Source organism: Porites lutea, chromosome 6, assembly GCF_958299795.1.
Source record: "Porites lutea chromosome 6, jaPorLute2.1, whole genome shotgun sequence".
NCBI lineage: Eukaryota > Metazoa > Cnidaria > Anthozoa > Scleractinia > Poritidae > Porites > Porites lutea.
This window is the reverse complement of record NC_133206.1, coordinates 8,177,634-8,203,055: the sequence shown is the minus strand read 5'-3', so window position 1 is coordinate 8,203,055 and position 25,422 is coordinate 8,177,634. Positions and strand designations below refer to the sequence as shown.

At 39.4% G+C, this 25,422-nt stretch overlaps 2 protein-coding genes across 3 annotated transcripts in view; both read left to right on the top strand.

Moving 5' to 3' along the window:
- Positions 1–2,350, top strand: part of LOC140942408 (uncharacterized) — a 30,870-nt gene extending 28,520 nt beyond the window's left edge. Inside the window, exon 13 of the mRNA XM_073391378.1 lies at positions 78–2,350. Within this exon, the coding sequence (XP_073247479.1) occupies positions 78–290 (213 nt within the window). The 3' untranslated portion in view covers positions 291–2,350. The remainder of the gene's footprint in view (positions 1–77) is intronic.
- A 1,467-nt stretch (positions 2,351–3,817) lies between these two features.
- Positions 3,818–24,806, top strand: LOC140940088 (uncharacterized). Of its 2 annotated transcripts, XM_073388976.1 has the most exons (13): positions 3,818–4,136; positions 7,539–7,590; positions 7,662–7,754; positions 7,871–7,987; positions 10,577–10,659; positions 12,050–12,145; positions 13,640–13,688; positions 14,558–14,608; positions 16,350–16,469; positions 16,797–16,847; positions 17,386–17,451; positions 20,812–21,071; positions 21,628–24,806. In XM_073388976.1, exons 1-13 carry the CDS (start codon positions 3,960–3,962, stop codon positions 21,844–21,846), a joined length of 1,434 nt encoding a protein of 477 aa, XP_073245077.1. In that variant the 5' UTR covers positions 3,818–3,959; the 3' UTR covers positions 21,847–24,806. The 2 variants fall into 2 exon arrangements, with proteins under 2 accessions (XP_073245077.1, XP_073245078.1); XM_073388977.1 differs by lacking the exon at positions 16,797–16,847.
- The last annotated feature ends 616 nt before the right edge of the window (positions 24,807–25,422 follow it).

Here is a 25,422-nt window from a genome sequence, read left to right as displayed (position 1 = left end):
CGATAGTTGCATCCTGCTCGTTTACCATTTCTTAAATGTCTAACATTACAACGCACTTTTCTTTTTGTCAATGGTAGGATGCCAATCGTGTGTGGTGTGAGTTGGAAGTTCTGCGAAGTATCTACAACAGAAGTCGCTCTGCCGCAAAGACGGTTTGCTTAGAGCTGCCAGACATGCCAGTATCGTCAATGGAACATCCTGTGTTTTTGAAAGTTATCTACAAATGGCCAAACGATTTTGAGAAAATCCTTCGTGGTCTAAACGACAGACCTTCTATATTGCCGAAATAAGAAATCCTGTTTAGGCGCTCTACTGCAGAGTGTTGTTCACAGTTGTGGGTAGCTTACCCATGCCCGTATAGTAGCCTAAGAAAATAACCCACATGATTTCGCAAAACCACTTCTGGTTTCCCGCGAGATCAGGTTAGTGACTCGTCATCAGTATGGGGAATTTCTCCGCTCGTTCCTCAGACGTAGCTGGGAAATCAGTAGTGGGCAGTACCGGATCCAGACCTTGAGATAAGGAAGGGGAGGGGAGGGGGGGAGCGGTCATCCAGACCCTTAGATAAGTTAGATGAGGATGGGAGGCGATTTCCCCCAATTTTTTTTTCCGCCTTTCGGGCCTCAGTTTGGTGTAAAAAAAGAGGGGAGGGCGGGCCCCCCCCGGCCGCTCCCTTGGATCCGCCACTGGTGGGGTAGCGAAATGCATGTTGTTTTCTTAGGTTAATTCGGGTAAAACGTCTCTTTCCAAGAAACGGCCAGGATTACAGCAAACGGAGCTTGGAGCAATTCGGCCCTGATACATGCAGTTTTAAGTTTTTTGTTGTATTACTAACACGATACTGTAATCTACTGATCGCCCCAAATTAGGGAATCCAAGACAGTCTTGGATTCTGGATTCCACGCCGTGGATTCGGGTTCCAGGTAGGCTTAGCTGCATAATTCCAGAATTTGGGGGAATTTTAGACATCGAAAAGAATTTTAGAAAATATCGGAAATTCTAGAAAAAAAAAATGACAAATTTGAGAATTTTAGAGCAATTTGAACATTTACCCGACATTGTGGGGACATTTTACGGGGAAAAATGTTGACAAAACGTTTGTGTTTGTATTCCTACCAACCAAGAGAGGGCACCGTCTGCTCACATGCTACAGCAGTTTCTAGAGCACTATAGGACGTTCGTTTGAAAAGGAAGATAAATACATATATAAACAAATGTAAAGTGATGTTTCGTGGAACCTTTAAGGATTGGTAACAGACAATGTTTTACGATTACAACTCATTCTTTCTTGTCATATCGCCATAAAAAAAAACCGAATTTTTTGTGAGAATTTTCGGGAATTTTAGAGAGTTTTTGGAGAATTTTAGACATTTCTAAAAATAATTTTAGAGCTTTTTTTCGGGAACTTCTGGAAATAATTTTAGGCCATATTTCGGGAATTATGTAGCTAAGCCTAGTTCCACGTAACTGGGTTACGGATTCTTTTTCAGTAGAATCTGGATTCCATATTCCATATTCCAGTCACTAGTGCAAAACTGCGCAGCTTGACTGGTAACTAGAACTCGAGGCTCAGATCATATAACACCAGTTCTTTGTAGACTACACTGGCTTCCAGTCAGACAACGAATTACGTACAAAATACTACTTCTTACGTACAAAGCACTGAATGGCATGCCGCCAAAATATATAGCAGATCTCCTTCAGTCCTATTCTCCCAATTACGATCTTCTTCAAAAAATCTGCCTGTAACACCAAAGTCTAATCTCAAGTTTGACGGTGACAGATCTTTTCAAGTTGCTGCGCCCAGGCTCTGGAACTCCCTAACCGATGACATAAGATCAATCCAGAACCTTGATGTTTTTAAGAATAAGATTAAAACACTACTTTTTAGAGAGGCTTTTATTAGTTAGTTGACTACCCGTTTTTCTTTTATTGTATATATTTTCCTTAGTTAATCTTAGCAAGTCGAATGTATCTTATTTTGTAGAAATTAATTTCTTCAACTGTTATATATTTTCTTTAATAACTCAAATATTTTTTTTTTTATTCTTTTAGAATTACGATTATTGTAAAGCGCCATTGAGCTCACGGAAATGGCGCTATATAAATTCTTGTATTATTATTATTATTATTATTATTATTATGATTATTATTATGATTTTTAGTCGTAGTAGTAGTGGGATCCCGGATTTCTTGAGCTGTATTCCGGAATCCAGATTCCACGAGAAAAAGTTTTCCTCGGCGAAAGTAAAAATTTCCCGGATTCCGGTATCCGTGTTCCCTTATATGGGGCGATACTTAGTAATGCTGTCATCAACCACTATACAGAAAGTACATGTATTGTTGATTAGCTACCGTTTTGTGGTGTGCTGCTAAATTAATGAGCATTTTAAAATTCTTAATTCCGTCTTAATTCGGAAATTAGACGTTGCACTGTAAAAAAGGTGTACTTAATTTGTTTGGAGAATTTAATTAATGTCCATCATTGCTGTAGGGCGTTTTCACATCAGCTTGGCAGCCATATTGGAGTAGCGAAACAATGAAATGGTGACCATGTTAACGAACCCAGCTAATCCTCTCTTCTCATGTAAACACCTCTTTTATTAAAATTTTGATAGCTTCTGGCCCATTTAAGTGATAACGCTCTATCCGTTGCCGTGGTGACAATTAAACTTTACTTCTTATCAATGCTATGTTCTTTGGTGGAAAAGAAAGAAAAGGCTGAAGGATTAGTTTTGCTAGAAAAATACGACGTTTCCCCAGTGACGGTTAGGTAACACGGGAGATTATTTCAAAAGGGGCATATCCCAGGGATACGAGAGACGTGTGAGATTATTCTCAAAGATTAGTGTTTTAAAAGGTTAAGCCAATCGTGGAATCATGCTTGCATTTTCGTTCGAAAATCTGTACTTGTTGTTTAGTTTAGGTTAGTTTCACGTCAAGAAATAATTCCTGTTACCATGGCTTATATAGACCAATTCGTTTAAAGACATGCAAGCCCGTTTCAATCTTTAAGAGCTAAGAGAAACAAACAAACGAATAAACAAACCCACCAAAACCCAAATCTCTAAACGCCTGAAATAGGCCAGATTATTATACGTCTACAGCTACACTGGCGCGCTTGCAAGACATGCGAAACGGTGGCGTAACTTGCACTGGTGACTTATATCTAATACATCCTAGTTGGAATCTTTGATTAAAACAGTAGCACGCGGAAATTTGGAACGTCGTCAGGTTTAAAATATAAGGTGGGAAAGCTGCGTCAGTTTTTAATTTTGTACAAAGACATAGTTGGAAATTTTACCGATTAAATAAATGCTGTTTAAAAATTGGGCTTTAAAGCGATATTGTATTCCGTAAGTAAAAAATATTTTTCTGGCCCTTCTGAATGTACCACTTCTACTATGTAGTACTATCTTCATATTTTTGTAATTATTATTCGTAAAACGACGAGAGAGAGAGATACGTCTGGATACGAGGCAGTGACAATTATATTTTTTGTGGAGTGTTGTGGTCTTCCCCTCCGCTGGATATGGGTGGCGGGGGGGGGGGGGGGTAAAGGCCCCCAGACCTCCGACAACACCACCCCTGATCACTGCAACCATTTTGGGAAAATACGAATATTCCGATGACAAGTCTATGTTTGAAGCATTGTTAAAATCCACAGAGTAGCCAAATACCTGAAAAACTCATGGCAGCGACCTTGGCCGGAACCACTGAAGCTCGACCGTACCGTGACTATGCCTTGAAATCCTTGGGAACTGCCCACCACCCACGCAAACGTAGAAACCCACGCCGTCGCACTTCGACATAACGTAATGACGTATTAATTAAGTATGGCTCGATCTTGGCTATTTGTGTCGTTTCGTCCGCGCTCAGCAGAGGTCGACGTAGTGTGAAGTTCTTCTGTTTGACTGTAAATTTGACTATAAATTCGTTCAATGATCGTTTAAGTTACAATGATAACTCTCACGTCCATTGGAATTGCCATACTACTGTTGGGCCTCGCTCAAGATTTCTTGTCTGTTCCGTTGTTTGTGAGAGGAGAAGATCAAACGCCTGATAGAACTTCTGGTGATCGACGAACCATTTGCCACTACCTCTGCAGTTCTAAGAGAGATGAGCCGTTCAGAAAGGTACGATTTATGATTCATCATTTAGATTGGAAAGCTATTCTTTGTTCGACTAATTCTGTTATTGTGTACAGTAAATCATAATATTATTTCATCCTAAAGGCCACTTAATTCGCTTCTTCGATATGCTTGGTAGAAAGCATAAGCAATGATGCAGTTTTCAGCTGTGTGATCGTGAAAAATTCGAAAACTTATGCTCTCTTAACTCTACGTGGCTCGATGTCAATAAGTGCGTGCAGTTTCTCTTTCCCTCAGTCGACCTTATTTTGACTGAGAATCGCGCCGAAGCCATGCTGCTCTGAAGAATCTAGAGGGATAACACAGATAACTTTAAAATATTTTCTTTACAGATGATTGCTTCCTATGAGTGATATTCATTTAGGCAACCGTAAAAATTGTTGTGGTTCGAGACAGGAAAGAATGCGTAGTAGATTGAATCGGTATTTTAAAATCTCTTGTCAAGATATTTTATTTGAACCGTTTCAGCTACGGAAAGTAAAGAATCAGAGAAACATCGCCGAGACCAAGTTACATTCAAATGTAATCGTCGAACGGACATCATCGCTGAAACGAACGAGTTTATTCTTCGAAAGAACACGCGAATTAGTAATTTGATATTTGACGAAAAAGAAGTCACGCTATCTGCAATGCATACACACTGACACAGTGTCAAGCTTTTGCGGTTAATACTCGTACATATACGTGGACTGAGACTGTCGTGAAGGCTTTAAAGTTATTAATAATTTACGTATAACGATATAAAACAATTTATCATAATTGTTTTGTTCTATTCCTTAGACGGAATGGAATCAAATGTACTGAATTGAGAACGAGTTCCTGTCTCCACCTGCTGTCTCGCATCTTGTCAATTTCACGGCCGTTTCTGATTTATTTCCTTTCAATAGTTGTTTTAATCACAAAGGGTTTCATCAAGAAAGTAGTATCTGTTTATAAACCTGCTTGCAACATGGGAATGCAAATTTATATACTGCATGATGTTTTGTCTAGCGAGTATGTAAAATTAATTACAGGTACTGCCTCCCAATTGCATTTTCCGAATGCAGCCGGTTCCCTATTAAGTGTTATGCTTTTTACGAGCTAGAGAAATATTATCTTCGATCTGGATAGACATCAAACATCCCATACTGTTTTTCAATACCAACGAAAATATTCCAGATTTACGGCTCGGGTGGCTAAATTTTCCTTGAGAAAGGGAAAAAGTCATTTTCGCCCTTGGCGAAATATTTATGATCGCTGTGGTGCAAATGATTGATTACTTCTTTTTTTCGGCAGGTGGTTGACTTATGTATGGATCTTTATGTTTAACCAGGCATGAAGAAGTTTTCAAAACTTTAAGACTCGATTAAAGTTGAAATATACACACATGGATTACATATGTTTATTGCAATTCAAAATATAGGCTTTTCACTGAGTTACAAATATTTCTTACTCTATTAATACTCGCTTACAAGTAACAATTACAACTGATGAAGAACAAAAAACAATTACAAAAAATACATTAAGAAAATGCCGGTGAATAAGTAATTGTGCATTGAGAGGATAATGAATAATTTATTCAAGTATTTTTTTAAAATTTCACCATACATAAGTTCGTTACCTAGAGGTGTATTTTGGAAAGTGCGTTTAACAACGTTCACATCGCTAACAGACCCAAAGCCTTTGCTTAAGTAACTATATGTCTACTCCGGTCCTGATAAGCTAAAGCTGTATAAACTTCTGTCTGTTTTTAAAACCTCTGTCCACTCCAGTACGGTCTAGTAAACAGGGTCCAAAAGAGTCCTTCACGGATGAAATAAGGCTTTGTGCAGAGAGTGGTAAACGCATATTAACCCTTTCGACTACTTTGCAGTGTTGGCTTTCTACAAACTTGTTCAAAATTTCCACCTGCCTGACATTGAAATTTCGACTTCCTGTGTTCTAGATTAAACTAGCAGTCATACTCGTCTGTAAAAAAGAAAAAACACACTCACACACACTTGATTATTTAATATTTTCAACGGCTTTTGTTTGTTTGTATATTATCACCTGAGTTTTTTAAAGAGGGTAAAATACAGGCGGGAAACCGCGCGTGGAGATATTATGTACGAACCCTTTACAGAAATTCGTTAAGTGCTGACTGTATTATACGATTATGAAAAGCCTAGTAAACATATTAACCTGTATTGAAACACCGTGCTCGAAAAAATCGACGGGCAGAGCTATTATGTCATGCGAAAGAACAACGTCAGGAGCTTATGAAGTCAGAGGCTCCTGACAACGTTAATAACAAGGCAAGAATTTGAATTGATAGGATGCACAAAGGCTTTAATGCATAAGCGCAAAGTCCAGTTTATTTTGGTCATTGAGAAGATTTCTATTAATGTGTACGTGAAGGAAGTCCAAATTGTGACGTCAAAGACGACGAAGGTTAATATGCAGCTAAGGCCCAGTTTTTCAACGGCCGATTAGCGCCAGCCCAGGGTTAAAATTTGAATCAGGGTTTCTTTGACCTCTTGTTCAAACGCATTTTCTCGCATAACGTTTTCAATTTTTGGTAGAGCATGGAATTAACAAATTGTATTTAAAAGGAATTAAACTCAATTTCCCTTTTAAGCTTTGATATATGAACTTAACCCAGCTTTGAACAACCCGGGCCAGAAGTTTAAAATTGGCATGCATGTAAGCAATGCAAGCGTGCCCATTCCCTTCCGGGGTGCATTTCAAGCTCATTTTTCAGATCGTGTGTTCCCGGGCCCACGGTGGGCCATTTGTCATCAAGGGTGTGCCCAGGGCGGGGAATTTGTCATTGAAGAATTTAATGTATTCTACCACAGTTCAAATGACAACAACAACAACAACGACAAAACAAGAATAAGTTATAACATGATAGGTCTCGTAGGTTGTTGGACTACCAGATTAAGGGGCTGTTTACATGCGGGGAGGAAGATCCGAAAAGGCGGAACTGACAACTTTTCGTAGGGTTTACATGCAGAAGTTCGGTTGGGCCCTTTTGCTCTCTTTACTAGCACCAATAACTACCTATCAGCAGAATTATGACAATTATGAGCTCGTGGTAACTCCAAACGAAATGGTCGGCCTTTATCGTCTTGATTATCCATTAAACGACCCGCTGTCATTTTTGTCTGGTTTGTCCCTAGAACGAGGATCTTCCCAGCGAAAGCAGTTTACATGGTGCCAGGATCTTCCTAGTACTAGGATCTTTCTACCTCTCAGCTAAAATCTCAGTATTGGGATGATCCTAGCGCTAGTATAGGGACAGGTGCAACCCTTTGCATGAAAACTGAATACAGGAAACATATGGCAATATGATGATCCACCTTCTAGGATGTTCCTCCCTCCACGTAAACAAGTTCTAATGTGTTTCTTGTATTATTATTACTTCAGGGAACTTCATTTGATCGGTGTTTCAGAGAATGTTCCCTCAAGAAAAGAAAAGGTAAGGTTTAAACACAAACGGCCAAATTAATGATAATTATTGACAACTGAACAGAATTTTCCTTTTTCCAGATTCAGGTGAAAGTTTATCTTCTGTTGAAAAAAAGGATGATTTGAACTTTCCTATGACAAGATCACGACGGGAGACCAAAAATTCGTATGAAGGTAGGATAACGGTCGTGCTTCATCAAAATTTGAGTATTGAGTATTTGGCGTCAGTTTTGTCGTACAAAAAAGTTCTAAAATTATAAGTTTTACAAGAATTTGTTTTCTCAACACAGATTGCCCAAATAGTAAGCATGTACTTTTTGGACACGTCGTGAAAAAGGACAAGATAAGTGTGGATTTTAAGAAAATGAAACCGAACCTTACTGTTGAGTGGGAACCGGAGCATCAAAGTAAGTGAGATAGGTGGTGAAACGCTACGAAGATTGATTCTGTGAAAGTAAATTATAGTTTCCCTACACACTTCTTGTCTACCCGCTTCGGTACAGAAGGAAACATAAGTCTGTGGTGACATTCCTCAAGGCTATGCGTGCCCCATGGGGGTACCCCTCGGAATTCTTAGTTGGGAAGTGCTGGTCCGATCTCCAAAATGTAATAGAAAAGATCTTTATGCTATCTGTAGTTATCCAAGCCTTAAAAAAGTCGGTTATGTTCCTCTGTACACCTTTCGCAAATCGTTGTTGGATATACAGCGACTTGGCTTTTGAAATCACCTTGCACAGCACATCAGCCAGACGAGATTCACCCTGTGCAGATTCACCTGATCGGGATTCGGGTTTCACCTGATCACCGCAGTGTCCGTAATAAAGAAGCTTATATGAATATACTCTCTCTCTGGGGCCGAGATTTTGTGTCCGTTGTCCATATTAGAGAGAGTCTGTGTTATAGAGGTTTTTTTTAAAGAAAATATTAAATGAGAATTTTTTCGGGACATTAGAAACTGTCCGTAATGGAGAGGTGTCCGCACCGAGAGGTTCGATTTTATCATCTAAAATCCATACCTGTTTTCAGACCTGGCTTATATAATTAGACCCATGGACTCGAAGTTGTTTTCGGTTCGTGAACTCATTACTTCTGACCGTGGGAAGTCAACATATTTTTGAAACGTTTTATTTTCTTGTATTTTCTAGTAGTATTTGAAAATGAACATTGTTTGAGGTACAAAATCCTAAACCTCAATAAATCCTATATGTGCCTTTTGCGCCATTGTAAATACACTGACACGAAACGGCCATTAAAGTGACCGTACATACTTCATAAAGAGTTGTGTCTGTGTTGTTTTCTTACTGTTCGCCCCATGTAAAAGAATCCGGATTCTGGATCGAATCCGGGAAATATTTACTTGTGGAATCCGGAATCTTGGGCCTTGGAATCAGGAGTACAGCTCAAGGAATCCGGAATCCCACTGACGATTGGAATCCGGAATCCAAGATCTTAAATCCAGTAATTGAAATCCGGAATCCACGGCGTGGAATTCAGAAACAAAGACTGTCTTGGATTTTCTTACATGGGGCGATACTGTTTTTGGTTTTATTAATATCACCTGTAGTTAGAAAGTTAAAATGGCTTTTATAGGACCGGAAACAGTAAGAAAACAACACAGACACAACTCTTTATGAGGTACATGGCTGTTTATGTGCATGTTAACCCTTTTATCGATCTTACGATAAATTACCATACACATACAAATCCTTTTAATTTGACTCCCAGTGGGCTTTTGTGTCTGCTTGGTTACTTTAATGTATCACGTTCTGGTTTATCCACGTAACTCAATCACTCTTTGTACCTAGTAATAGTTGACACTACAGCTGCCCCCGCTCTGTATGTTGTCAGTCATTGTAGCCTTGGTTTTTTTGTAGCTCCTTGAAATACAGGTGTATACCGATTCATTTTGAAGATTTCCACACATAAAACATACAGCAGGTGAAACAAAAAAGCAGTCAGGTTGATCAGTACGCAGCGTTGATCAAAAAACCCTCGGCGTTTCGATAATTTTTTCACACGCCTTCTAGAGGAGAGCAGAGTCTACATTTTCGCGGCGTAAGCTGCCGAGCGAAAAGTATGGTACTGTTACGCACTTTGCTCACACTGTGAAAATGTATCCACTTCTCGCAGGGTATAGTAATCGTTCATCATTCTGCTGATAGAAGCTAGCTTGATTTACTCGTTCGCTTAGGAAAACTTTCTTGTCAGTGGACGGAGCCTTACATTCACGACCCCAAAGTGATTTGTGTCTGACAAAGTTTAATCGTTTCCAATCATTTGTAAATGATAAACTCGTTCTAACGAATCCTCTAAGTGCATACACACAGTTATACGGCACTTATAACTCTTAATACGTCCGCACTTATTGATTTTCGGTCCATAATTTCGGTCATTCAAGAGATTTTCTGTTCTATGGTCTGTGGGTTTTTGATGCTTGTTTAAGAGAGTAAAACGAGACAAAGAAATGAAAGTTACAGTTTTTCTTTCGTACTTTCAAAACAGCTGCTTCACAGAATGCACACACGTCGTGCATAAGAGTATTGAACTATGACTTTACAGTGACTGTCACAAAATCAACCCAAGCGGTCCCTTGGGGAATTTTCTGTTTTACGTCATCTAAACCATTTCGTATTTGTGGGCGTTCAGCAATTTTTAGGGCTAAAAGGTCATCATTACCCAAAGATTCCTCGCGGCCCCCTGTTTAAGCAAATCGAGATTTTTTCTGGTATACTTACTGCATACTGTAACTGTAAGTACATATATAGGTCAAATTTGATTTCAGGTTGCAATTTTTCAATTTGGGTTGATTCTCAATTCCCCTTGTCTTCTAGGGCTAGGAGACAAAGGAAACTGAGAATTCTCTTGGGTTAAATCAAAATTAACGTGAAGACAAATTTGACCTGTAACATATACACGCGAGCTACTAGGATGCCTCCTCGGGATTTTGCCTTCTGGGCAAAAACCACGAGAGGCCAATTATACGGTGGCTCTTTCAGATGATTACAACTGGACTTCCTATGGTTTGCTCTATCATGGCGTTAAAATGGATCAGCGGCATGCCTGCATAATAGTACCAAAAGTGAGTATCTATACTAAATTACTCTTCCTTAAACTCGGAACGGCGAGAAGCGATTCGACATCGCCTGTACCTGTTTTTCTGTCTCCTCTGGTCATGATTGAAGAATTGTACAGTAATTCCAACTTAATCATTTTGCGACTCAAAGTTGTTTAGGTGGGGCAGATGTGCGAAACCGTGGGGTATAGTACTTAACATTTGCATGGGAGAACCGGAAATTCCATTTGCAAACCTTCAGAAAACATGGACTGTGATCTGAGCCGATGCCATTTTTCAACTCTTAGAGTCTGTTCAGCTTAATACATTTTAGCGGGGGTTCATCCACCTCGTCAAACTGTATATTTTTATGTTTATGCAAAAGACTTCCACCCGAGTGATTTGTAAGCACCGAGCTTTTTGTTAATTTTTTGTTAATTTTTGATGTAATTTTTTTTAAGCACCAAGCTTGGTTTCCATGAATTCTTATAACATTTATACTTCTACGTGAGCAATGTCTGCAATTTGATCGGCTTAGAGCAGCGGTATTTCAGCTTAACTTGAAATACCTACATGTGAAAATTACAACCTTTTGCGGGTAGTATAAACAAATACTAGCAGGATTTGTACGTGATATTTGGCATAGATACTCGTGATATTTCAAAACTGTCTCAAATTTCACTCGTGGTATTTATGCCAAATATCACTACCAATCATGCTATTACCTATACTACTAATAGGTCTGTCATATCCTTGCATTACTCTACCGAGTGAACTAAAACTAAATTGTATTAGTCACGATAAAAAATCCTTCAGAGATGATGACTTCAGTTCTTGTCCATTGTCAGACCGCCTCCCACGTAGAGGTTGTTACGGCTTCGTTAGCGGACCTTCCACGTAAGGGAAGCCCTATTAGCGCTTAGAGCGTCTCAGCTGGCGTCTTCGTGGGAGGCTGTTTCTTTAATTTCACGTTGTTGAATGTTTTTAGAGTTACTCATGTGTCAAGTATGGATAAAGCCCAATTTTCTCGGATTTGCTGCCAATAACTGTTTTGATAGATACGTACGGTACATATATAGTAACAAAACTAACCTTAAATAAATGCTAAGCATGTGGAATCACTAGGCTAATCCTTATGGTCGGTTGTGCGTTAACGTAGTAATCACTATTGTCAGTGTTTGATCATAATCAGTGTTTTTAGTGCCTAGCCTAATCACTGTTTACAGGGCGTAACCATAAATTGACACATAACTTGATCCATGACTCCTTAACTCATTTGACTCATAAAACAAACTTCCCTGCTAGCAGAGGTCTCTCTCTCATTTTTGCCTCGTCGTGAGAGACCTCTGCTAGCAGGGAAAAAACAAACTTTCCCGGGACGATAATATAATATGGCATTTATCTCGTTTTGTTCAAGGATCACTACAAGGATCCTTACCGCAGGGATAAGCTTCAATGGATTATTGCAGATGGAGAAGGTCCTTGGAAGTATCCTGACCCTATCCTCCTGGCGGTAAGGAGCTAGCGCTATGCTGTATATTTTTGCGTGGATCTGGCCACGTTAATTTATAGCCCTTAACTTGCTAGTACAAAGATAATTTATTTGCTATTAATACTAATTTGAACTTCGCAGTCGGTGTAAGACCTCAGTTTACCTTTCGTAAATGGTCGATGTGGCGGATTTTTGAGAGTTGATTCGCCCCATGTAGGGAAACCCAAGACAGTCTTGGATTCTGGATTCCACGCCGTGGATTCCGGATTCCAAGTACTGGATTCCAGTCTTTGTCGATCAGTGGAACTTCGATTCTGGATTCCAATCGTTAGTGGGATTCCGGATTCCTTGAGCTGTATTCCAGAATCCAAAGCCCAGGATTTCGTATTCCACAAGCTAAATTTTCCCAGATTCCGCAATCGCGATTCCCTTACATGGAGCGGGTTGATGCCATCATTGGTGATGGGTAATCCTAGGACAGATGCCTTAAATTAAGTTACAATAGAGCAAAAGTACAACTTCAAGCCCAAGTTGAATTTACGTTTGATTACGTTCGGGAGAGGCCTAGGCTCACCTCTCAAAGATGTATCAGTGACAAAAGACAAATCTAAAATAAGATATGATCATCGCAGTTATAGTCACAATTTAATTAAATTGCAAGTTAAGTATAAGCTTGAACATAAATGAAAAAAAACAAAACAAAAACAAAACAAAACAAAATGGGGCTTCAACGGCATCGAAACCCATGGCCTCAGCTGTGTCGGCACTGCGTTGCTCTACCAACTGAGCTATAAAGTCCCATACTTTTGCAGAGGGCCAACTTTTTTGAGTTTATCTTTGACACATGAAAGCCTGAAACTTTCTTCATTCCAAGTTATAATTAATTAATTCCAAGTTATAATTAATGAATGAGGCTGAGTATGATACGAAGGAGGGTGTTATAGAGGCTGAAGGCCGAGGTGGATAACACCCTCCGAGATCTGCTTAATTCTTCATATCCTAAGAAAGCCGACTTCATTAATTGCTTTATTATTCATTCAAAAAATTAATAATTTCAAGTTTAAAAACATAGCTAAAACATGCTTACCTGCATCGATGTTAAGTTTATCTTCGATAGTGTACGTTTAGGTTTGTCCAGCTCCACAAATATTCTCCAAATCGCAGATGTCGCCCTCCGAGTTGTCTTCTTGCTGTTTTTGCTATGTTTTTAGCCATTATTTCGCCTAGTTCCAGCTGTAGTTCTTACTCTTGAAACGAGTGAAGTGTCCTCCATTTTAGTTTTCACAACGGAAACAACTCAACCTCGTCCCCAGGTCTTCTCGGGTAACGGTGCATTAACCTGTAGCGGGCTGCATTTTTGACGTCATTTCCTCGTTAAACACAAAATTCTTCCAAATTTGGTCATCAGTAACTGGTTATGGTGAATTATGCGTGTGCTTTTAAGCAATCAGAATCGGGGAAACATATTGAATGAATAATAACATAAGTTATTGTTTATCGCTTTTTTCTTTATAGATCTTCACATATCCTGGCTTTTATCAAAGCTTGCCTTTGGAAAAATATGGTACGGTTTTTATTTTTATCAGTTGTGGAGGATAACTCCATGTGAATTACACGGTAGCCTGTAAGAGTAGCTATTTTTAAGCCTAGGCCAAACGTCGACCTTTTCATGAGACGAACCAAACTTTGGGTCGACCTAAATTAAGTTAAGATCGTCTTTTGGGGCAGGCGTCCAACTTATCAGCTAAGTCAGACGAAAAATCAGCCAGTAATAAATTTTCTCCCTAACATTTCATACAAATTTTTAATTTGTTAGTTTAGTTCGTCGCATGTGAAGATCGACGTTTGTCGATCCCGGAGACGATCTTCAGACGCTCTATCCGTCTGAAGCAACTCGATTCGAGACGGATACAACTTGTTGGATGATCCAAACTCATTCAGACGAAGTTAACTGAGCCAGACGTTGAACTTTCCATGAACTTAACTCACTGAGTTTAATGCGTCTCATGAAAAGTTCGACGCCAGGGCACGACGGGATATATATGGAGGCAGGGTTTCTGATGCAATCCGTAGCTGGAACATGCATTAAATCGCTCTCTACTCGAAGACCCAGGGGCAGTCAGTTGGGTCGGGAGAATAGACGCCCATCTTTAGAACTTTCGTAACATATTTTCTCCCGACCCTACTGAGTCTCCTAGTATACTCCCTACAGTAATACAGTGGCCCATTATCCTCGACTAACTTATTTTTTAACCATACATAGGTTACCTAAGGCCAGGTCATCCCTTGGCCTCGTCAGATGATTTCTTTTGTCTCATTTTTTGGGAGACTTTTCTATTGTATTTATTTAAATTTAAAAGCGGAGTTTCTTGATACACGAGGATTGTTAATTATAGAGCGGCGTTCTGATTTTCTTTATAAATGTCTTTTTAGCGCCTGATCCCCCAGAGCCTCCACCTCCACCTTCACCTGCAACCTCTAAAGGTATGTGGCTCTAAGTCGGACTATTATGCCGTAATATCTTAGGTGACAAATTGCTCTAAATTTTGGGGCGAAATCTCAACGTCTATTCATGTAATTTCAAAATTGCTATGGCAACGTTCAGAATGGCTCCGCAGTGCCAATATGGCGTCAAGTTTTCAAAAACGAGCGACTAGATATAGGAATGACTCCGATCTTTTATTGAAAGATAGAAAAAGTAATGAGATAATAATTTAAAGTTGACCGTTTGACTCGATGGTGAACGACATCACCGAGATGTGTGACTTCTGTTTCGGTTTTCGTTTTCCAAATAAAGCAGACACTGAAATCAAAGTATAAAACATTTTTGTTTGGTACAAAAAATTCCAAAACTCAGAGCAAAAATTAAGAAGAAGAGACGAATATTCAGTGTTCAGTGGTAATGAGAAAATATTATCACAGCGGCCACTTCGGACTGCGAGAATACAGCTAGAATACTCTGAGCTATTTGTACAGGTAATCACATGATTTCGAGTGCAATTTGGAATAAATAAGCACGAGTAAATTTTTTCAAAGGCTAACAAAATTGCACAAGCTCGTAGGGCGAGTGCAATTTGTGGTCTTTGAAAAAATTTACGAGTGCTTATTTATTCCAAATTGCACGAGAAAAATCATGTGATTACTTATTAATAATATTCATGAAAAAATTGCGAGATAGCTTTAAAATCTCTTTAATAGAGAGTCAACCCGCGTAAACTACGTGCAAAAATAAATTATTCAAATGCTGCAAATATCATCACACGTGCAGTCAAAACAACATTTTGCTCGATGTTTTTAAAGTTTGCAAGCTGCAGAAACGGGCTTAACAGTTCATGGAATTGTTCAATGTGTTTGAAATAAAGATTCTGGGTTATTACCTCGAGTTTTCCGCTCTTGCAGAGAATTTCTTCTTCCTCCTCTGATACTTGTCGAGCTTTGTTTGGGCGCTTACCACGGCCAGCCAAGCGAAGCTGTTTCGCTTTTTCCTCCAACGCCTCTTTGGACGAACTAAATTCTCGGTCACGTACAATGGACAGGGTGCAGCCTTTGTTCTTTAAGTGTCTATCAAGCGATGTCTTCATTACTTTAAGGCTTTCTGGTTCATAATCTTTACCTTTTTTGTATTGTTTACTTCGGCGTAGAAATGCTCGAGCAAAGTGTTAAGCTCAGCCGGCTCATAATTTTCTATTTCATCAGCAATTTCCTTACCTACGCACCAATTCTTCCAAAAAGAGAGCCAAAAACCAGTGCTTTTCGCAGTGTTTTCGTTTTTAGAGCGGTTTTTCAGCTCCTCTACAGTTGTTCGGTCGCAAAAGCAAATGTGCTGCAAACGCCAACCATTGCGGTTTTTCCTCGAAACTGGTCCGGAGCGGATCCAAATTTTGCGCCATTTAGATGGCGCATTTGATTGGCTCTCAGTGAGTTCCTTTGTTTTTTAGCCAATCAGAATGTCACGTTTGTTACTCTTTTCTGCACTAAATTACCTTTTTTCTGCACTCAATTACCTTTTTTCTGCACTGTGTTACCTAAAAACTACATTCCTCTTAGCCAATCACAATCGAGAAATTTTTTCATGTATATTATTAGGGTATGTAACCACTGATTGGTTACTGTGCTGGAATGGCGGTCTCCGAACGCTGATTAAACGCTATGGTTAAATTTTCATTGTCAAAACTAAAGTGCAACCATTGCGTTTTATTTTCTCCACCCTATTTTTTTTATTTAGAAGGTTCTCATACCAAGATTATAGCCGCAGCTGCAGGATTGTTTGCCGGCCTTATGTTGCTATTTGTTATTGTGGTGGCTTATCGAAAACGGGTCAACGTTTGCCAACCTTTTTCGCGAGGTACGTGAATTTATTCTATAACTACTGTTGTCAATTGGTACCTGAGGCGTCCAAAGACAAACAGTAAACTACCATAATATCAACATTTTGTAAAGTTTCAAAACACGTATGCAAGATTTTTCCCACCAGTAATATCAAAAGGCCTAATCTTGTTATGGGAAGGACAATAAGTATGAGCTTTGTTATAGTCACGCATGTGTACTGACGTGATAATTATTGGCCCGTCGCGGGAATATTGTTCAGCGGATTGTACACGTACTCTTAAATGAAACTACATCTTCACGCATTTGCTAAACCTTGTGTTGTTTAATGATGGTTTTTCTTTAGGAGACAGAAATATCTTGGAGAATGTTAGGATTAATAACCCATGTTGTGTAGGTATGTACTGTATGACTACCTTCTCAATTCGCCCCTCTAATTAACCTCGAACTGGAACACTGCTTTGAAATCGGAAATTTTAACACAATTTAGCATTTCTCTGTAAATTTGACATTTTTCGTATAATTCCTAGGTGACTAGTCCAATTCTTGCCCAACGTTTTTTTGATATTCATTGTTACATCAGCCTTTGATAGAGCTCGACTACTGTCTGTGGAGCCGGATTGAGATCGATCATCGGGGCCGAACCAATACTCAGAGTCTAGAAAAAATCTTACTAAAAGAGAAGGCACTTTCTTCCAAACGGCCAGACCCTAGCGTGACTCGGTTGATTTGGATAATTTCATTTCCCTTACGAGATAAAAGATTTAAAAAAATCAAACAACATCAGAAAAAACAAACAGTGTCCTCAGTTACTTAAAAAAGCCATTAATTATCAGAATTTCGATCTAATGCTAACTTAGTCAACGTTCTTGAACTGTTTTGACAGCCTTTATCACGGACGTTTTCACTTACTCATCGAAACATTTGTTTTACAGATGATGATGAGGCAAACGGAAATGTGCAATTGCTGCCAGTAATTAGGAACAATTTACAACAGTCAGGTAAGACAAACATCGTCTATTCATTACTGAGACCGAACGTAGTGTGGAAATCAATAAGTGACTATGTTTATGCCGTACTCCAACTGGAAAGAGAAGTGTCGTTAGCTATCATGACAGTAAACTTCAAATCATACTGAGGCGATGTATTCCGCGATGTTTTACATCATCGATGCTGTGGCGGATGTGAAGTAAAGTCTATACAGTTGTATGAAATTGCTCCAAATTCGCAACTGAAAGGCGATATTGGGCCATCTGGTCGCTTCGGACGGTCAAGTGACAGTGGGTCTGATCCCTCTAGCATCGGAAATTTCATCATCAGTATCATCATCATCATCATCATAGTCATATACATTACCCAAAAGTAATGATAGCAACATTTCAGGTTAAAACACCGTAGTTTTCAATTGCATTTTTGTCTTTAGTATTGTTGGGCCATTTTTTACATGAGGAAACTTTCAAGGTTGGATTTTAAGTGACGCGACACGAGGAAACATCTCTGTTTCAAAAACGTAGTCCTCCGCGGGTTTTTGTTTTCTGTTCCTTTGACTGCTTTAGGAAAAAACCGGAACAAACTAGGAACGCAGAATAAAGGAACTTTAAGTATTATATCAAATTAATTTGGAATAATAAGTATTCATATCTCCGGGAATTCCGTGAAATCCGTATTTTCTGCAACTCTTTTAAGAGTCTTTTTCAGTTAGCAGTCATTCATGACTGCAAGTTATCTTATTAAACATTCATGTCTCCGGGAAATCCGTAGAATCCGTTTTTTCCATCATCCTATAAGAGTCTGTGTCAGTTAGCAGTCAGTCATGTCTGCAAGTTTATCATTAAACATTCATGTCTACGGGAAATCCGTGAAATCTGTATTTTACGCTGCTCTTTTAAAGAGTTTTACTGTGTGTGAATTTCATTTCAATGCTTAATGCATTTCTTTTCCATTTCAAAGATCTTTTCCCCACACACAGGGATTTAACGGTGAACCACCAGAGGTCATGATCAACCTTTGCTGAAATCCAGCACTGATTAGATTCAACAGATAAATTGGATATGCTGGAGACGAACTCACGTAGATATCATGAAACAAAATCGCTCTGGGTTAACCGTTGTAGTCTTCCCGAGTATGAATTTCACCAGCAGTCAATGCTTAATGCAATTCTTTTCCATTTCAAAGAATTTTTCCCCACAAACGGAAAAATGCATTCTACGGATTTAACCTTTGCTTCATTACAATTTTTGCAATCCAACACTGATTGTATAAATTCAACGGATATAACGGATATACCGCAGACAAACTCACGTAGATACCAATGAAACAAAATTGCTCTGGGTTCAAGTAACCCTTATTTGCTGATATAAATTTAAGGCTATCATCTCTTCAAGCAGTATGGGAACAAGTGTGCCTTTCCATGACCGTTCCTCTCAGGAAGAACGCTTTTGCGGTAAAAACGTCCAGATTTATTTGTAGTTTTTAGCAAAAGAACTGAGGATGTGCTTTTAACTTTTCCCTGTATAAAACTACCAAGAGATATAGCTTTAGAAAGATTTTCGCAGAACTTAGTATTACAGTGAAACCTCTATTAAGCGAACACCTTCGGGACCTTCCGCTTAATAGAGGGTGTCCGCTTAATAGAGGTTTGTAAAAATTGCGCAATGTTTGTTAACGATTAACATTCAACGGCTACTCTGTACATGTTGTTAAGGAAACTAAGGTAGCTGTGCTGTACTTTACGCATGAGTTTTAGGTGAACTTTGATCGCGGATGACAATTATACTGCCAGATATCCGTCTAATCTACAGTCTATTGACAGCCAAATGCATTGATTTATCTTTATGAATAGACTACAGTACGTATTTCAAGGAAGTAATCCAACGCTACCATTGTCAATTCAGTCCGGTGTCCGCTGAATAGGGGTTCCTTATAACGGGACATATAAGACGTTAATTTCGAGACCCGGCTTAGTGTCCGCTTAATAGAGGGTGTCTACTTAATTGGGGATCTACTTAATACAGGTTTCACTGTATTTTAAGGCTTGAAAAAAGGGAACTGAATTTTTGGGTAAAGATCACCATCACAGCACCCACCATCACCATCACCATTATCATCACCATCACCATCACCATCACCATCACCACCACCATCACCACCACCATCATCACTATCACCATCACCACCACCATCATCATCACAAGCACCATCTCCTAAACCATCACTATCACCATAACCATCATAACCATCACCACCACCATCACCATCACCATCACCATCACTATCACCATAACCATCACCATCACAACCATCGCCACCACCACAACCATCATCACCATCATCATCACAAGCACCATCTCCTTCACGTTCACTATCACCATAACCATCATCACCATCACCAACAGCATCACCATCACCATCACCATCACTATCACCATAACCATCACCATCACAACCATCGCCACCACCACAACCATCATCACCATCATCATCACAAGCACCATCTCCTTCACCATCACTATCACCATAACCATCATCACCATCACCACCATCATCACCATCACGACCACCATCACCATCACCATCACCATCACCATCACCATCACCATCATCACGATCATCATCACCATCATCATCACAAGCACCATCTCCTTCACCATCACTATAAGCATCATCACCATCACCACCACCATCACCATCAAAAGCACCATCACCAACAACAACAACAACAACAACAACATAAGCTTTATTTGTATGACTATAATTATGTATATACAGTATTGCAAAAGCTTTAACATAAAATTACAATCACCATGGCCATCACAATCACCATAACCATCATCGCCATCACCATCACCATCACCATCAAAAGCACCATTTCCATGACCATCACTATCACCATAACCATCACCATCATAACCATCGCCTCCACCACCACCGTCACCGTCCCCGTCACCGTCGCGAGTTTGTTTGGTATGAAGTGAGCTTACTTCGATCTATTTAGTCAAAGACTCACTCGGCTCCTCGGATGGTCTGCATAACTTTGCCGCCGTCAAATGCAGCTATTGACTCTCAGATTTGCCTCTCTTTGCGAAAATGAGATGCAGATGGCCTGACGATAATCACCATCACCATCACCATCACTGCCACCACCGATGGTTACATCACCGTCACTATCATCACTGAGTTCTTTGAGTTCGATTTACATAGGTCAGGTGTCTTACTTAGGTTGCCTTTCTCAGTTTCTGCTGCTTGGTATGTTCCTTTAACTTTGCCATCCCTATATGAAAGAAGAAGGCAAAATAAAATATGCCCACTTCCATCTCTCATTTTACTGAAGGATTAATAACTTGTCTTTCATTTGTTACTAGGTCCCGAACTTTTCTACGCGTGTTATTACCCAGAAAGCGATGAATTCCAGAAGCTTGTGGCTTCTGTGGTGAATTTCTTTAGAATGAATGGTTACATGGTTGTAATGGACGTAATGAGCTGCAGCGAAATGGTAAATCTTGGACCAGAACGATGGGCAGAACAGCAGATTAAAAAAGCAAGCAAAGTACTCGTGTTTCTGTCACCTCGACTTTTACGTTTGTGTGGTGCAGAAGAGGACGAAACACAATACTCTAGTCAGGTATTGTCATATAATTTCTTTACGTTACAAAAACATGGTTTTTGAATTGCTAGAAGAAGTCAAGTAAAGAAATGTCTGCAATTAATGGACGATTGACGTCACGTATAGACAGCGGCGCGGCGGCTCAGCTGGTTTTGCAGTGCGAAGCTCAAGAAAGTGGAGGAAGCTTACTGAAAGAGTAGCGAAAATAAACAAGAAAACAACTCAGAGGATCGTGGAACTGAGAAACGTTAAAAAGAACTACAATTAGAAGAGAAGAGGACTAGTTATGAGCTTGAGAATGTTTAATTGGAACGACAAAATAAACATCAGGTACATCCGCTTTTGTAGGACATAAAGAATTTGTCATATTTTGAAGAGATATGCAAGAGATTCAAGTTATCGTCATCAACAAATATCAGTTTACCTTACGCCCTAATTTTGAAATGGGTTTTCAGGGAGATGATATTAAGTTTAAATCGTCTAAAGTAACGAGGAAATCGACAAGCCAAATTGCTATTTTATTACTAAATTGTTCATTTATTTATCATATTCAATTATGTCTTCTTATCTACAGGAACACAAGCGTGTTTGGTATGAAGTGAGCTTACTTCGATCAATTTACTCACACACTCACTCGGCTTCTCGGATGGTCTGCATAACTTTGCCGCCGTCAAAGGCAGCTATTGACCCTCAGGATTTTCCTCTTTGGGCGGAATTGAGATACCGATGGCCTGAGGATAAGAGAAGAATCTTGAATCGCTTGAACGACAGACCTATAATTCAACCTTTGTAAATAGAAGGATTTACATACTGTCCTTTTTCCTCGCTATTACTTCAAAATCTGGCAAATTTTTGAATTTTCTCTGTTGATTTGCGATAGTCGAACCAAACTTAGTTCTGTTACCAAGAAAAAGAAAAAACAAACAAACAAACAAACAACAACACACAAGGACCTAAAAGAAATAACATTTTTCTTTTTCCCCTGGTTTGCCCACGCCTTGCGCCGTACTATTTGCCCTTACAATAGCTTGCGAGGTTTGCTACTCAGTGCAAAGGCTAGAGATGAGTTACTCTTGCGATTTAAACCTTCCGCACGAATCCATAAGTCTATGGGACAAGCTAAGAGCTTAAACATTTGCTTAATAGTAAAGAGGCAGTTTACCAATCAAAGCGCGCGCTTTACTTTAAGCGCGAATCTATAAGGGTGCCTGAAGTGAGAAGTTGAGGAAGAGACTAAGGTGATGAACTTGAAAGAACTGAAGTTGGCCAACTTTTGCATGTTTTTTTTTTCAAACCGATGAGCAAAAATACTTAAGTACTTGTTTATAATTTCAGCTCTGCTGTGACTATAAAATGCTTTTTTTTTCGCACCATGACGTAACCCCTTTAACTTGAGAAGTTTAAATAATAAGCTAGTAAGCAAAAACGCCTTAGAGCTAGGGGTATAGGGCTATATACATTGTTCTATATCCTGGCAATGTGGTTTTATTGTTGTTATTATTATCACCATTATTATGATCACAAATGATACCGGTAAAGTAAATTATAATTATTTTACACTATATGTACCCTGCGAGCCGAGGCTACATTTTCGCTGTGTTAGCTGGCGTGCGAAAAGTAGCTTCTGCCGACAACCGTTCAAATCCGTACAGAAATCTGGACGAATAAATTAAAAGACGGGTTTTTTTCCTGTTCTTGACCGGCTTAGAGCATTGCGTGAGTCTTGCGTAGCAGATCAGAGTTGTCGCAATTTTATTATTCCGGCGAAACTCTCGCCATTTGACGACAGACCTGATGATTAATTTTGCTCGCGAATCGCTTGACCAATTTCGCGCATGCACGATAGAAAATTGAACGGCGTCGGCAGAGGCTACTTTTCGCACGACAGCTCACACAGCGAAAATGTAGCCTCTGCTCGCAGGGCACACTATATAAAGCTTTGAGTTTAAACCTTAAAATAATTTGATCAAAAAAGGGTTAGCTTTTTCTTCTTTCTTCGGTGCCGCATATTTCTACGACGAAGTCACGGTTCGAGGTTGTCCGCTATAGTGAGAAGTGATTCCATTTGCTTTTATTGAAATGGATGGATGGAAATTGACCGCTCTTTTTGATATAAAAATCATGTCCAGTGACATACAAATCATGTCAAAGAGAAAGGGTTGGTTGACCCACGCTTCAAAAAAGCTGGTATTAACCACTTCAATAACCGTCGACCTGCGAGCAATTTGCGGTATGTGTCGAAATTGTTAAGAGCTTGCTGTGTTTGATCAGATGCATGTTCACTTTTCCAATCATAACCTTTATCTAATGCTACAGTCTGCTTACTGACAGGGTCATAGAACGGAGATAACACTTCTTAAGAAATAATGGCCATGAATTGCCAACATGTGGTGCTATTGGTTATACTCGATCTCACGTGCTGTGTTTGATACGTTTAAACACATTTCTATCACGTCTCAGTAAAAGCTTTGGAATGAGGGGAACAGCGCTGGAGTGGTTTGCATCCTATTTGTCAAATCGCCTTCAGCGAGTTTCAGTTAATGGCAACTGTTCCAACGCTTTCCAGTTAAAGCAAGGTGTTTCACAAGGCGCCTGTTTAGGACCGTTACTATTCACCTTGTATGTCAGCAAACTGCCTAGTGTGGTCAAAACGAGACTTGCCTGGTATACATTCTTATGCAGGAAGACATGCAGTTATACTTAGCCTTTAAGCCCGACTATGTCTTGAGTACTAACGAAGCTATTTCCGTTATGGAGCTCTGCGTTCGTGAGATCAGAGCGTGGATCTTGTGTGATAAACTGAAGATTAATGACGATAAAACAGAAGTTGTCATTATAGGTAGGCGATAGCCGCGTATTACCATCTCACAAATGGCTGGCGTATAAGAAATTTTTTAAGCACCAAAGCAACACAATTGGTTCATGCACTGATAATAGGACATATCGAATATTGTAATAGTATTCTGTATGGTCTTCCGTCGGTAGATAACAAAACTTCAACGCCTTCAGAACTCTTGCTCAAAGTTATGCTTTTCAACTTACTAATATCAAGGAAAGTCGAGGGTACAACTTGAGCTGGTCAAACAACGGACTCCTCCTACAAGCTCCAAGAGTTATTGATGACCGTGCCTTGTTGGCTGTGTCACCAAAACTGTGGAACAGCTTGCCGTCAATATTCGTAATGAGGAAAATTTTAGTACTTTTAAATATTGCTTAAGACACATCCAAACTAGTTTTTAGCAATTGTTTTAAAACTAGCTTTTTATTAGGTCCAATAGATATGTTGTAAATTCAGTTAATCATGTAGTTTTGCCTTCTTATAGTTTTTTTTTTTTAGTTAATAAGCTTTTAAATGTTATGAGCATTTAATCATATGAAAATATTATTTGCACAATGTAAGTAATAATTTTATTAGTATTATTTTGGCCTGGAAATGAGGTTCATCGATGGTATATTTGCCTTGAAACGAGGCTGTATGGGCGATACAGAGTAAACTGTCTCAAAGACGGACACCTTTAGGTACTATACGTCCCTCTTAGAGGAATGCCCGTCTTACATAAGATAGAAAGGCAGCCAAAGGAGTAAAGAAAGGCAGGGACCAATTGAAGGTCACCGAGTTTTAGCGAGGTGTCCGTTAAGACTAGACCATCCATCAGCCCGGTCCAGATGCGGTCACCTAACTGTTTATTCAGACTCAGTAAACTAGGCTAAAAGACAAAATTATCTAGGAAATAATAATAATGATGATGATGATGACGGTGGTTAATATCATTTTTGTTGATACTTTTACATGGCACCTATTTAAATCATTAAAACTAACAGTGCAGCATGCGCACTAACGAAGAAAAAATGTTGGGTGCGCTGCATGATACAAGCCATCTCTCAACAGGTGTGTTTTTAGCGCTCTACTTAACCCTTTGACGACTGCATTCAATTGGTCGTTTTTGTTCCGTATGGAACGATGCACATTTTGTTTCCTGGACCCTGATTTAGCTTTCATTTTAAGCTAATAAGTTGGTGAGCAACAACGTCAGCAAAGATAGATCTTTCCACCGATACCTCACTTTGCCATATTCCGACGAATCCTAACACTGAGTTACTATCACAAAAAAGTAACATTTTGGGGAAAAAATCCACTTCCAATTTCGCTGTTTACCTACTACTCTTTGAAGAGTAAATTGTTCCCTTTCCTAAAAAGTTAGCCAGCCACAAAACGCAAAAAAAAGACGATAAAGTTTGCAACCATCCTCAGAGACCCAGGGGCAGATAGTGGGGCTGAGGGAAAGTCTAAACGGGCGGAAAAATAAGGCACGAAGAAAAGTAAAGAACGGCGAGAAGAGCCCCTGGGGACAATGTCTTACCGGACCAG

Bases quoted from the DNA above. Each gene is read 5' to 3' on its own strand.
- LOC140940088 (XM_073388976.1), top strand. From the start codon at position 3,960: ATGATAACTCTCACGTCCATTGGAATTGCCATACTACTGTTGGGCCTC. The intron at 4,137-7,538 runs GTACGATTTATG...TTATTACTTCAG, and splicing joins GAGATGAGCCGTTCAGAAAG to GGAACTTCATTTGATCGGTG. The intron at 17,452-20,811 runs GTAAGACAAACA...ATTTGTTACTAG, and splicing joins GAACAATTTACAACAGTCAG to GTCCCGAACTTTTCTACGCG.